Genomic DNA, 13,508 nt, shown 5'->3' with positions numbered 1-13,508 from the left:
TTATTTCTAATTCTTTTTGACATTAGTTATGAATTCCTTTTCTACTTCATTAACTTGATGGTTTCATGTGGAAATTTTTTATATTACCTTAATTTGAGCAATCTGTCTGTGGTTTGTAAGGTAAATTGTGTGTGTGTAAGGTTTAGGAAAAAATAATTTTTCTATCCAGTCATTAGTGACAGAATTTTTCTTCAACACAAAGCAAAATATAGCCCAACTTTCTCTTTCAATATTTAGCTGTCGAGTTTCCACTTGCTTACACCAGTAATATCTGCGCTATATGGGCAGAATCGGCCAAAACAGTGCAAAAGATCGGGGAATTTTAAAGGTAAGTGAGTTACGCCCACAACCATTTAACTTTGCATTTTCCGCAATCTTTTACGCTGGTTCAGGATTCAATTCCTGGATCAGGCCCCGCCCACAAAACTGGCCAAGCCGCCATATCAAAATTGCGAGATTCCCCTGATTGCGCTGGTTCATGAAGACTCTTCAAATTGCACTCATTATCTTAGGTGCACAGGCACGACTCGGCACGTTTTAAAAGTTTATCATATTGAAAAATATTTAATTTATCAACAAACTGACTAGTGTACACCAATGACATTTCCCAATTGCGCCCAAAGCGGAAATTCTATTCCTGTGGGCTGGATTTTCTCAATGGGGGCGCGTTGGGGACGGGACTGCTGGTTGTCGGGTTTCAGTCCCGCCCCCAACAATGTCCGGCCAACCCACGCTATTTTCCCTTGATTGACCATGTTAAACCTGCTCTCTGCTGTTGAGATGAGGCACCTCCGGATCCCCAAGGGTTGAAGCCTGCAGGAAGAAGCAAAGGTAAATAAACTTTTTCTAACACTTTACACTCACCTCTCACACTTACCTCTCCACACTTGCACCCATCACTCACCTCCACAGCGGACTTTTTTGATCCCTCTCACCCCCGCAGACCCACTGCTTGCCTCGCTGACCCTGGCGGGGTTTCCCGTGTTGGGAAGCCCACACTTTTAGGGGTAAAATGGGGATAAGCCTCTTAACAGTTAATTGGCTGTAATCCCCTTCCCGCCTCGAGGAGACGGGTCCCTGCACGAGTCGGGGACCCGCCTCCCGAGAAGATGGCACGGAGGCAGGTTGGGAGCGGGGTTGGTACCTGCTCCCAGTTTCTGCCATTTTCCCAGCAGTCCCGCCTCCATACCCGCCTCCCCAGGGCTGGTAAAATGCCCCCCTATGGCAGTGAATTAATAAAAAACACAGTGCATTACTACTTTAAAATTACTTCACAACAATGCCAATGGAAAGTCATAAACTTCAAACACCATTCCAATTGGCTATGTGTACAAAATAGGAAAATATGCAATAAATTAAGCCACTACTTTAAATCTACCCTTCCAGCAACAAATTGTTTTGTACTGGTAAGATCTGTTACTTTTCCCCACCAAATGCATGCACTATACAGATGTATTTATTAAACAATATTCATTATATTTTGTTATATAGGAAACAGAACTTCACAATTAACCTTAGGCTCATTTTTCACAGATTAATTTAATATTTCACTCTAATGGAAGGCAACAAGTTGTTTACTTCTTGTTCCACAGATATGAATGATAAAATGATCCTTGTATGTCACAACATCATCATGTAATTAGGTCACCAGAAACATACCGGTGATAAAACTCAACTCTGGCTGAGGCACAAAACAGGCAGTAGCAGATCCAAGTCAATGGAAAGAAAAATCAGGCAGAGTGTATAACAGATGCCCAATCTGCTACTGCCCATTTTGCGCACCTGCCAACGTTGAATTTTACCCCCACCATCTTTCCTAGTGTATCTGGTCCCATCGTACTTCAGATCAGCTGAAAGCCCCTACAATGTACATAGCCTGTGTGCTATTGTTCAGATCATTCAAAGAGATTACATCAACCGAACCTTCGTTCTTCAACTCTGCAAATCTCAATCCATATGGCAATTTCTATCCGACCTCCCAGAATACAATTCATATTTGCTCAGACATTCTTTCCTCTTATCCCTTATATCAAAGGGACACTCATTGTTCTTATCCCTCAACTCAAAAGGACACAAAATGTCAGTTCAAGCAATGCTTGTAAAAGACATTCTGACTTCAAACATACATTTGGTCAAAGTAGTAATACTAATCATATTCAATATCAGCACCCCACATTAACTCAGATACTTGAAGTCTCTTCTGACAAGTTGAAGAGCTTCTCCAAATAACATAGGGGCAGATTTTAGTCTTTACAGCCTAGGCATTAAATATTACCTGGGTGAAAGGCAGAGATGAAAATCTGATGGGAAGAATCTAAAGGCCTACTACCAAACTTGCCTGAGTTTTCTTCCATTCATTTAATGGAAAGAAATTCAGCCAGATTCAGGCCCCATCATGCAATCCTCACAGCCTAATTTACCTCCTGGCACTCCACAGACGCAATGCTTAATGCTTAGGCAGTAAAGACCAAAATCTACCCTATAGTTTCTCTGCTTATAGTACTCAAAGTATAGCTAATAGTACTCAATTTAGATCAAGCAATAACTCAATGCTCTCCTAACCATAGCAGGCCCCTGGAACAAACCTGTTTCACTTATTTATTCTCTATTCCACTGTAAATACACCCCATAAAAAGTCTTAGTACTTAATAACCTGTTACATATATTACATAATTAGGCATATAAAATAGATAATAAAAAGTAATTAGATTACATGTATTAGAGTGCAATATTCATTTGTGCATGTATTTTAATTGGTACAAGGTTTTATAAATGATGATGAACAGAATAATTTACCTTCTATATCACTCAGCATATATTTAAATGCCAGTAGTGTTGTGGTTAAATGAGCTCTTACGGTGAAGACGGACATGAACCAGGTATGCATTAAAATCATAGATATTCCTTACAATTTGCATTAATAACTGAGGTAACCTTTTATATAATTGCCTTGTATGCTTAAGGGTACAATGGCCAGCTTTTACATCAAACCTCCACTTTACGTTTTTAAAAGGCCAAAGTTAACAAGAGCTTGTTAAATGCAATACAGTAGATTTTCCTCCTTTAGTACTTGGGCAGAAAGGAATGCCAGGGCGGAACACACAGAGGAAAATCTGGTGGGTAGGATCACATGGTAGTGATGAAGCCTGCCCAATTTCTGGTCCATTTAAGTTAATGGGCGGAAAATCAGATAAGCTTGGTTACAGGTATGCAATCCTCCATGCCAGAATTCTCTCTCTGCACCAACTAGGCATTCCCTTCTGTCCAAGCACGACAAGAAGAAAATCTGCCCTATCTTATTCATTACTGCAACAAATAAAATAACAGGTGCACAAGCCTGTGAAACAATTCTTAAATTGTAAACAAAATGAAATACAACACTGACAACCAAAGTATAAAGTACACATTCAGGCTGAACACAATACTTAACAAGATCATTGCCACATGCAGCACAGTGGAATTCAGACCATTACTGTACTCAAGTCATTTTAATTTGCTATACAGCCTATTTTCCAAAATATTTGATAGGTCAATAAGTTATTTTTGTTGGTATAGTCATCAATACTAAAATATAAAGATAATTAAACTATCTTGATTGTGTATAATAATTATTTTGAGATTGTGAATTTTAAAATATGTGAATACACATGATTAGTTTTCACTGTCACAGGCCTGGAATACTTAGTTGTATGTCTGTCTGTTTAACATTACTGCTAATGGTAATAATGCTCCTTGTACATAAGCTGAAGGATCACTTACCATTATTTAGATCTCTTGCATCAAATTGAGCAATACTTCTGATGTCACAAATTGCAGGTTGACCACACTTTCGTTTACCCAAACCTCTCTGAAGACAATAAATCTGTTTGAGCAAATGAGCGCTCGGATAACTGGAGGATGTTGCTAAATTAAATGGAAGAAATTATGAAGGTTGGATGAATGGAGACATTTTAAAAAATGATAGTGCAACATAGCTGAGTTTTGGTACATAAAGTTACATTGTTATAGATTGCAGAGAACTCCTGTCAACCATTTTTTTTTTAAAAGGTCCCAACCAATATCAGTAACTGTTTGTATATTTGAATTCTCTGACCTGTACAATTACAATGAAAATTAGAGGGAGTGGGTTAGGCAGTAAGCTTTCAAATCCAACTGTCTCAATACAGTTCCTGCCAGGCACAGACCCACAGCACAAAGCAGCCTCTGATAAAATTCAGAAAACCCACAGGATGGCTAGAGAAAGAAAGAAACAAACAAACTAAACTAATGGTGGCGAGGGGAGGGGGGCGGACGAAAGAGTAAATTTAAAAGCAGCAAGAGAAATGTCATGGTTATAGAGCAGAGTCGTTTTGGGTAAAAATAAGCAGAGTGGGTCAGGAAGGGACAGAGAGAGTAACAAAGGTAATAAGGCATCAGTGACTAAGGTGACATCAGGGAAAATAGAAATAAGTCAAAGCTGAAGGCACTATATCTGAATACGCGAAGCATTCGCAACAAAATAGATTAATTAATAGCGCAGATAGAAATGAACAGGTTTGATCTAATAGCCACAATGGAGACGTGGTTGTAAAGTGGCCAAGGTTGGGAACTAAATATTCCAGGATACTTAACTTTTAGAAGAGATAGGCAAAATGGAAACGGAGACATGATAGCCCTGATAATTAAGGATGGGATAAAGACAGTAGAGAGAAAGGATCTTAGCTCCGAAAATCAAGAAGTAGAATCAGTTTAGGTGGAGCTAAGAAACAGCAAGGGCAGAAAACATTGGTGGGAGTTGTTTATAGGCCCCCAAACAGTAGTTATAATGTAGGGCAGAGTATAAATCAGGAAATTAGAGGCGCATGTAGCAAAGGTAATACAGTAATCACGGGGGACTTTAATCTACATATAGACTGGGCAAACCAAATTTGCAATAATAGTGTGGAGGACGAATTCACTGAATGTATGCAAGATAGTTTCCTAGATCAGTATATTGAGGAACCAACTAGGGAACAGGCTATTTTAGATCTAGTATTGTGCAATCAGAAAGGGTTAATTAATAACCTTGTAGTAAAGGGGTCTTTAGGGACGTGTGACCATAATATGGTAGAATTTTATATTGAGTTTGAAAGGGATTTAGTTAAATCCGAAACTAAGCTCTTAAATCTAAACAAAGCAAACTACATAGGCGGGAATTGCGGGCTGAGCGGCTGTATAAAGTCTCCCGAGACCCAGGTAAGGCCTCAGTGCGAGAATCGGCAGGAATCACGGGCTGAGCGGCTGTATAAAGGCTCCCGAGACCCAGGTAAGGCCTCAGTGCGAGAATCGGCGGGAATCGCGGGCTGAGCGGCTGTATAAAGGCTCCCGAGACCCAGGTAAGGCCTCAGTGCGAGGATCGGCGGGAATCGCGGGCTGAGCGGCTGTATAAAGGCTCCCGAGACCCAGGTAAGGCCTACCAATCTCCAATCTTGGAACTCAGAGGGAAGGAGAGAGGTAAAAAGTAATCCAAGTGTGACATCACCAGAAAGCGGGTAAGTGATTGGTTGGTGAGTATTTCTCTCGTTTTAAGCTTAAACTCTGTGGTTTATAGTTTCTAAGGTGCGATATTCATCATCTAGAATCGGGGCAGAGGGTATTTCAGAATAATATTAATAAATTTAATTAATTACATAGAATGGGAGATCAGGTGATGTGTTTCTGCTGCAATATGTGGGAGCTGGTGGACACCATTGATGCTCACGGTGATCACAGTTGCAGTAAGTGTTGGCTGCTCAAGGAATTCCGGCTCCGTGTTGAAGAGCTGGAGTCCGAGCTTCAAACACTAAGACACATCAGGGAGGGGGAGAGTTACCTGGACTCTGTGTATCAGGAGGTAGTCACACCAATTAGATTAATTAATTCAGATGTAGTCCGTGGCCAGGGTCAGGATGGTGTGACTAGAAGTGAGGCAGGTACGGGGATCCAGGAGGTAGTGTTGGAGGAGCCGCAGCCCTTGCTCTTGTCCAACAGGTTTGAGGCTCTTACTCCCTGTGAGGATGGGAACGGGGACTGCGGGGAGGATGAGCAACCCAGCCATAGCACCTTGGAGTGGGGAGCCATTCAAGTGGGGGGAGATAAAAGAAATGTTGTAGTGGTAGGGGATAGTATCGTTAGGGGGATAGATAGAGTTCTTTGCAGCCGAGAACGAGAGTCCCGAAGGCTGTGTTGCCTGCCCGGTGCCAGGGTTAAGGACATCTCCTCTGGGCTGGAGAGAAACTTGGAGTGGGAGGGGGAGGATCCAGTTGTCGTGGTCCATGTTGGTACCAACGACATAGATAGGACAAGGAAGGAGGTTCTGCTGAGGGAGTTTGAGCAGCTAGGGGCCAAATTAAAAAGCAGAACCACAAGGGTAATAATCTCTGGATTACTACCTGAGCCATGTGCAAATTTGGCTAGGGTAAATAAAATTAGAGAGTTAAATGTGTGGCTCAAAGACTGGTGTGGGAGAAATGGGTTTTGCTTCCTGGGACACTGGCATCAGTACTGGGACAGGAGAGAGCTGTACCGTTGGGACTGACTTCACTTGGCCAGTGCTGGGACTAGAGTCCTGGCGAATCGAATAACTAGGGCTGTAGAGAGGGCTTTAAACTAATTAGTGGAGGGGAGGTTTTAAGAGAGCGAAAAATAAAAATGACAGCGGAGAAGGCAATAGAGCAAGGTAGCAGTGGGGGAATTAAAAACGAGAGCGTGTCAGGAAGGGACAGAATGTATAATAATAAAGGTAAAGTAGTAAAAGGGGTAAAAGCAGGAATAAATTGTCAGAAAACATATTTGAAAGTTCTTTATCTGAATGCACGCAGCATTCGTAACAAAATTGACGAGTTGACGGTACAAATAACTACACATGGGTATGATCTGGTGGCCATTACAGAAACATGGCTGCAAGATAATCATGACTGGGAACTAAACATACAAGGGTATTTGACAATTAGGAAGGACAGACAGGAAGGAAAGGGAGGTGGGGTTGCTATGTTAATCAAGGATGAAATTACTGCAATAGTCAGAAATGATATTGGGTCAAAGGATCAGGATAGTGAAATAGTTTGGGTGGAGATAAGGAATAATAAGGGGAAAAAGTCACTAGTGGGCGTAGTCTATAGGCCTCCTAACAGTTGCAACTCTGTTGGTCGGAGTATAAATCAGGAAATAGTTGGGGCTTGTAATAAGGGAACAGCTATAATCATGGGGGATTTTAACTTTCATATTGACTGGACTAATCAAATTGGGCATGGCAGCCTTGAAGAAGAGTTCATAGAGTGTATTAGGGATGGGCTCCTTGCGCAGTATGTAACTGAACCAACCAGGGGGCAGGCAATCTTAGATCTGGTCCAGTGTAATGAGACAGGATTAATAAAAAATGCCCTAGTAAAGGATCCCCTTGGAATGAATGACCATAATATGGTTGAATTCCAAATTCAGTTTGAGGATGAGAGAGTTGGATCTCAAACCGGCGTACTGAGCTTAAATAAAGGAGACTATGAAGGTATGAGAGTTGAATTGACTAAAGTGGATTGGGAAAACAGATTAAAGTGTAAGACGGTACAAGAGCAGTGGTCTACATTCAAGGAGATATTTCACATCTTTCAAGATAAATATATTCCACTGAGCAAAAAGGGGAATAAAAGAAAAGACAGCCATCCGTGGCTTAGTAAAGTAATAAAGGATAGTATCCGACTGAAAACAAGGGCATATAAAGTAGCCAAATCTAGTGGGAGGATAGAAGATTGGGAAGCATTTAAAAGCCAGCAAACAATAACTAAAAGATTAATTAAGAAAGGGAAGATAGATTATGAAAGTAAACTAGCAAAAAATATAAAAACAGATAGCAAGAGTTTCTACAGCTTTTTAAAAAGAAAAAGGGTGGCTAAAGTGAACGTTGGTCCCTTAGAGGTTGGGACCGGGAAACTAGTGGTGGGGAACATGGAGATGGCAAAGACGCTGAACAAATATTTTGTATCAGTCTTTACAGTAGAGGACACTAAAAATATCCCAACACTGGACAAACAGGGGGCAATGGGGGGGGGGGGGGAGGAGCTAAACACGATTAAAATCACTAAGGAGATGGTACTCAGTAAAATAATGGGACTTAAGGCGGATAAATCCCCCGGACCTGATGGCCTACATCCTAGGGTCTTGAGAGAAGTAGCGGTAGGAATTGTGGATGCATTGGTGATTATTTTCCAGAACTCCCTGGACTCAGGAAAGGTCCCGGCAGATTGGAAAACTGCTAATGTAACACCCTTATTTAAGAAGGGAAGTAGACAAAAACTGGAAACTATAGACCAGTTAGCCTAACATCTGTGGTTGGCAAAATGTTGGAGTCCATTATTAAGGAAACAGTAACAGAGCATTTGGATAAACATAATTTAATAGGACAGAGTCAGCATAGTTTTATGAAGGGGAAGTCATGTTTGACAAATTTGCTCGAATTCTTTGAGGATGTAACATACAGGGTGGATAAAGGGGAACCAGTGGATGTAGTGTATTTGGACTTCCAAAAGGCATTTAACAAGGTTCCACACAAAAAATTACTGATCAAGATAAGAAATCACGGGATTGGGGGTAATATACTGGCATGGGTGGAAGATTGGCTATCTAACAGAAAACAAAGAGTTGGGATAAATGGTTCATTCTCGGGCTGGCAATCAGTAACTAGTGGTGTTCCGCAGGGGTCAGTGCTGGGACCCCAACTCTTTACAATCTATATTAACGATTTGGAGGAAGGGACCGAGTGCAGCATATCCAAGTTTGCCGACGATACAAAGATGGGAGGGAAAGCAGTGAGTAAGGAGGACATAAAAAACCTGCAAAAGGACATAGACAGGCTAAGTGAGTGGGCAGAGATTTGGCAGATGCAATATAATGTTGGAAAGTGTGAGGTTATGCACTTTGGCAGAAAAAATCAAAGAGCAAGTTATTATCTAAATGGAGAGAAACTGCAAAGTGCTACAGTACAAAGGGATCTGAACCAAATGTTCATGTCGTTGCACGTGCCCCTCCAATCTTTTCCAAGGTGAATGGAGATAACACCTGGTGAGATGTGGCCCGGTACAAAACTTTAAGCTCCTTTATTTCACAGCAAGTAAACAAATAGAGCAAGTTATGCTAGGTCTCACTACAAATTGAAGAAAACTACTAATGGTTTTAAGAGGCCGTGGATAAATAAAAAGCATCGAAACCAATTAAAATGGCATTATCAGGCCCTGATCTGCATATTTATAAAAGACCTCGCCAGCTTAGGGCAGGTGTTCTGCTCGCCTGCTCAAAAGAGCAGCTTCACATCAGGACACGACAGGAAGGCAGGAAGAGGCAGCGGGACTGGAGGGTTAAGTCGCTGCCCTAATGTTAACTGCTACCCCCCTTCCTGTTTTCTGCCAGGCGAGTGGTGTTAAAATCGTGGCCAAAGTCTCAACACGTAACAGGATACATCCTCAGATCCTGAAGAGCTGATGGAGGAAATTGCAGAGGCCCGACAAATCATATTTCAAGGCTGAGTGTGATGTGTGCTGGAAAACTAGAGAGTGTCCAATGTAGAACCCATTTTTAAAAAGGGAGACAGAACTAATCCAGGTAATTACATGCCACTTAGCTCAACATCTGTGGCAGGGAAAATTTTAGAGTGCTTAATTAAGGATGAAATTACCACATATCTAAATAAAGAGAAAATAGTTACAAGTACCCAGCATGGATTTCAAAAGGAACAATCTTGCTTGACAAACCTCATAGAATTCTTTGGGGAGGTAAGAAACATGGTATATGGGGAAATGCAGTGGATGTAGTGTACAAATACTTCAGGAAAGCCTTTGCCAAGGTATTACATGGACATTATTGGAGAAGATTGAGGGATATAAAATTATGGGGAGAATAGAAAACTCAATTAAATATTGGCTAGACAGGAGAAAACAGAGAGTAGGCAGTTTTTCAGAGTCGTTAGAAGTGGTTAGTAGTGGTAGACCTCAGGGTCCAGTTCTGGGGAGAACACTTCTGTTCACTGTGCATATCAGCAACTTGGATACAGGCCGAGAGGGAGTGGTGTCAAAATCTGCAGATGATACCAAAAGAGGAGGTAGAGTTAATCCTTCAGGAGACCAAGGAAGCTGGAAAGGGATATTGATATGAAAGAATGGGCCAAAAAATGGCAGTTGGATTTCAATGCAAGTGGGAGGTAAAGCTTCAAAATAAAACTAACAGCATTAATTGAATGAAAGCAGGTTCAGTGCTGTGAAAGAGCAGACAAATTTGGGGATACTGGTTCACAAAACAGTAATGGCAGCACCTTAGGCGGATAAGGCTGTAGAAAAAGCTAATAGAATTCTAGGTTTTATCGGAAGTGGTATCTATCTATCTATCTTCTATCTATATATATATAAACGGATCCTTCTTTCTGTCTGTCTGTCTGTCCTTCTGTCTGTCCTTCTGTCTGTCTGTCTGTCCTCGGGTGTGCGTCTGTCCGGCTATGCGCTCGAAAGTTACAGAGCGTACCTACGCGTGCGTTACGTCGAAAGAAAGCTTACCTTTCTGAAACCCTGGTAAGCGTATTTACGTTTCGGCCGGACGAAAATTGCGCCCGCGGTATCCGAAAAACCTTCAACATTCCGCTCATTAGCATCTCATTATCCGCTCATTAGCGACAGAGTGACCTCGAGGTCGACCAATCGTACGCCGGGTTACTGGCGCGTGCGGCCGGGCCCTCCTACGGTCAAGTGACGGGACGATTGACCAATCCTACGCTTTGGTGACCTGACGGTCGACCAATCGGTGCGTGTGTGGGCGGGCCTTATCGTTCTGAACCGAGGTGAGTCGCCGCCATCTTGATTCCAAACTTTCCCTTTCTTTTTCCCGCTTTCTGCGTCTTTCAAAAAAAACGTTGCTTTTAAAACACAAATTCTTTTAAAAAAAGTTAATTACTTTCTAAATCTTTTATCTAATCTCATTAATTTTCCTACCTTTCCCCGTTTTTCCAGGTAGGCCTCGAAGCCTCGGCCTCTCCTCCACACCCACCGCCCGAGCTAGGCACCTCCCGGCCCCAGTCGACAAGCGGCCCCCGTTCGCCGCCATCTTTGTGAAGGCTGGAGGGGCGGGCCTCAGCCGAGCGCCGCTACCTTACTAAAGGGGTGCGCGCGCAGCAGGAGCAGCTGAGACGCGGCGTCTCTCTGTTCCCCGCTCGGCTCAGGCGGGGCTCTCGGGAGTGCGGATCTCGGGCGGGGCTTAGAGAGCGGCAAGGGTTACCCCGGCAACCGGGCCCGCCGGCCGTCTCTCACAGCCGCAATCGGCGGTCTTGAAGCCAGCTCGGGAGGGCGGGGCTCCGGAGAGCGGGAGGCCGGTGCTCGGGACGGCGGGGGGGGCGGTGCTCGGGACATCGGGGGGACGGGGCTCGCAACATCGCGGGGGCGGGACCTCGGGAGATGGGGGGGGCGGGGGCTAGGGAGATCGGGGGCGGGGCTAGGGAGATCGGGGGCGGGGCTCGTGGGGGCGGGGCTCCGGAGATTGGGGGCGGGGCTCGGGATATCGGGGGGGGGCGGGGATCGGGGGGGGGGGCGGGGATCGGGGGGGGCTCCGGAGATCCGGGGGGGGGGCTCGGGAGATCGGGGGGGGCGGGGCTCGGGAGATCGGGGGGGCGGGGCTCGGGTGATGGGGCGGGGCTCAGGTGATTGGGGGGGGGCGGGGCTCGGGAGATCAGGGGGCTCGGGGACTCTCCCCCTCCCCCCCTCCCCCCCCTTCCCTCTCCCCTCCCCTTCCCCCCCTCCACTTCCTCCCCTTCCCTCCCCTTCCCCCCCTTCTTCCCCCCCTGCCCTGCCCTCCCCCCCTGCCCTGCCCTCCCCCCTCCCCTTCTCCCCCCTCTTTCCCCCCCTCCCCCCCTGCCCTGCCCTCCCCCCTCCCCTTCTCCCCCTCTTTCCCCCCTCCCCCCCTCTTTCCCCCACCTCTTCCCCCCAGTCGCTCTCTCTCTTCCCCCCAGTCGCTCTCTCTTCCCCCCCAGTCGCTCTCTCTCTTCCCCCCCAGTCGCTCTCTCTCTCTTCCCCCCCAGTCGCTCTCTCTCTCTTCCTCCCCAGTCGCTCTCTCTCTCTTCCTCCCCGTCGCTCTCTCTCTCTTCCCCCCCAGTCGCTCTCTCTCTTTCTCTCTCTCTCTCTCTTCCAACAACATGCCCTCGAAAAAGCACTTCAGCTAGTCTATATATATAAACGGATACTTCTGTCTGTCTATCTGTCTGTCTGTCCTCACGTGTGCGTCTGTCCGGCTATGCGCTCGAAAGTTATAGGGCGTACCTACGCGTGCGTTATGTCGAAAGAAAGCTTACCGTTCCGAAACGGTCGTAAGCATATTTACGTTTCAGCCGGACAAAAATCGCGCCCGCGGTATCTGAAAAACGTTCAACATTCCGCTCATTAGCATCTCATTATCCGCTCATTAGCGATAGAGTGACCTCGAGGTCGACCAATCGTACGCCGGGTTGCTGGCGCGTGCGGCCGTGCCCTCCTACGGTCGAGTGACGGGACGATTGACCAATCCTACGCTTTGGTGACCTGACGATCGACCAATCGGTGCGTGTGTGGGCGGGCCTTATCGTTCTGAACCGAGGTGAGTCGCCGCCATCTTGATTCTAAACTTTTCATTTCTTTTTCCCGCTTGCTGCGTGTTTCTTTTCAAATCTACATTTCCAGCAAAAAAAAAAGTTGCTTTTAGAACACAAATTGTTTTTAAAAAAAGTTAACTAATTTGTAAATCTTTTCTCTAACCTCTATAATTCTCCTACCTTTCACCGTTTTTCCAGGCCCGGGGCCTCGGCTTCTCCAACTGCCAGCAGTGCAACTCTAGACCCAGGCTCCTGGTCTAGGCAGAGACAAACACTGGCAGAGGAGAGAGGGTGTGCTGCCTCAGTTCCATTCCCAGGGTCAGTAGGTGGGGAGGCTTCATAAGCAACTGGGGTAGGTCGCAAGCCCCGAATAATAATCTGAAGATCCTGTGTTTGCAGCTGAGGAAATTTCTTCTGTAGACAGCCCCAGGTTAACGGCAGCCATCTTTGTCAAGGAGGGCGAAAAGTTTCAATGCGACGCCATTTTGATTCAGTGTGTAACAGAGTGCCTGCGCGGCCATCTTAGTACAGGAACATAGAGTGGGTGGGGCTTCTGTGCTCCAAATCGGGTCCTAGTGACCGAGACAGACAATCGGCTGTGTGGGCGGGGCCTAATCTTTCCAACTGAAAAGCAAGTGGCGGCCATTGTTTGTGGAACAACACTGAGAGGTGAGGACCCCTTTTTTAATAAAAAGATTGGTGAGGTTGTAAAGTGTATGTTATAGAAAGATTTACCAAAAATGTTTTATAAGTACAGGAAACTTTGTGCTATCCGGAGGTGAGCTATCCCGCAATCTGGAGCCACCACAAAAATCAGCAGCCATTTTTTATTCTTTGTTTGTTTATTTTCCTTTGTTTCAACAGTCAAGCTGTGCAAGGTCTGTAGCTATAGCAACAGCTTTAGCTGCAGAGCTTTAGG

The 13,508-nt window shown here is 45.0% G+C and overlaps 1 protein-coding gene across 4 annotated transcripts in view; it reads right to left on the bottom strand.

Annotated features, from left to right (window-relative positions):
• Positions 1 to 553: 553 nt before the first annotated feature.
• Positions 554 to 13,508, bottom strand: part of LOC147113513 (transcription elongation regulator 1-like protein) — a 163,544-nt gene continuing 150,589 nt past the window's right edge. For 3 of the 4 annotated variants that reach the window (XM_085994697.1, XM_085994696.1, XM_085994695.1), the window contains exons 8-9: positions 3,760 to 3,903; positions 554 to 813 (exon numbers count right to left, since the gene is read on the bottom strand). In XM_085994697.1, coding sequence (XP_085850823.1) covers positions 734 to 813; positions 3,760 to 3,903 — 224 coding nt within the window. In that variant the 3' untranslated portion in view covers positions 554 to 733. The remainder of the gene's footprint in view (positions 814 to 3,759; positions 3,904 to 13,508) is intronic. The other variant, XM_085994698.1, reaches the window with a different exon arrangement.

The sequence above is a fragment of the Somniosus microcephalus genome, chromosome 8 (genome assembly GCF_052327205.1).
Source record: "Somniosus microcephalus isolate GS21.2 chromosome 8, FLI_Smic_1.0, whole genome shotgun sequence".
In the NCBI taxonomy this organism is placed as follows: domain Eukaryota; kingdom Metazoa; phylum Chordata; class Chondrichthyes; order Squaliformes; family Somniosidae; genus Somniosus; species Somniosus microcephalus.
This window is presented reverse-complemented; position numbering and strand designations above follow the sequence as displayed.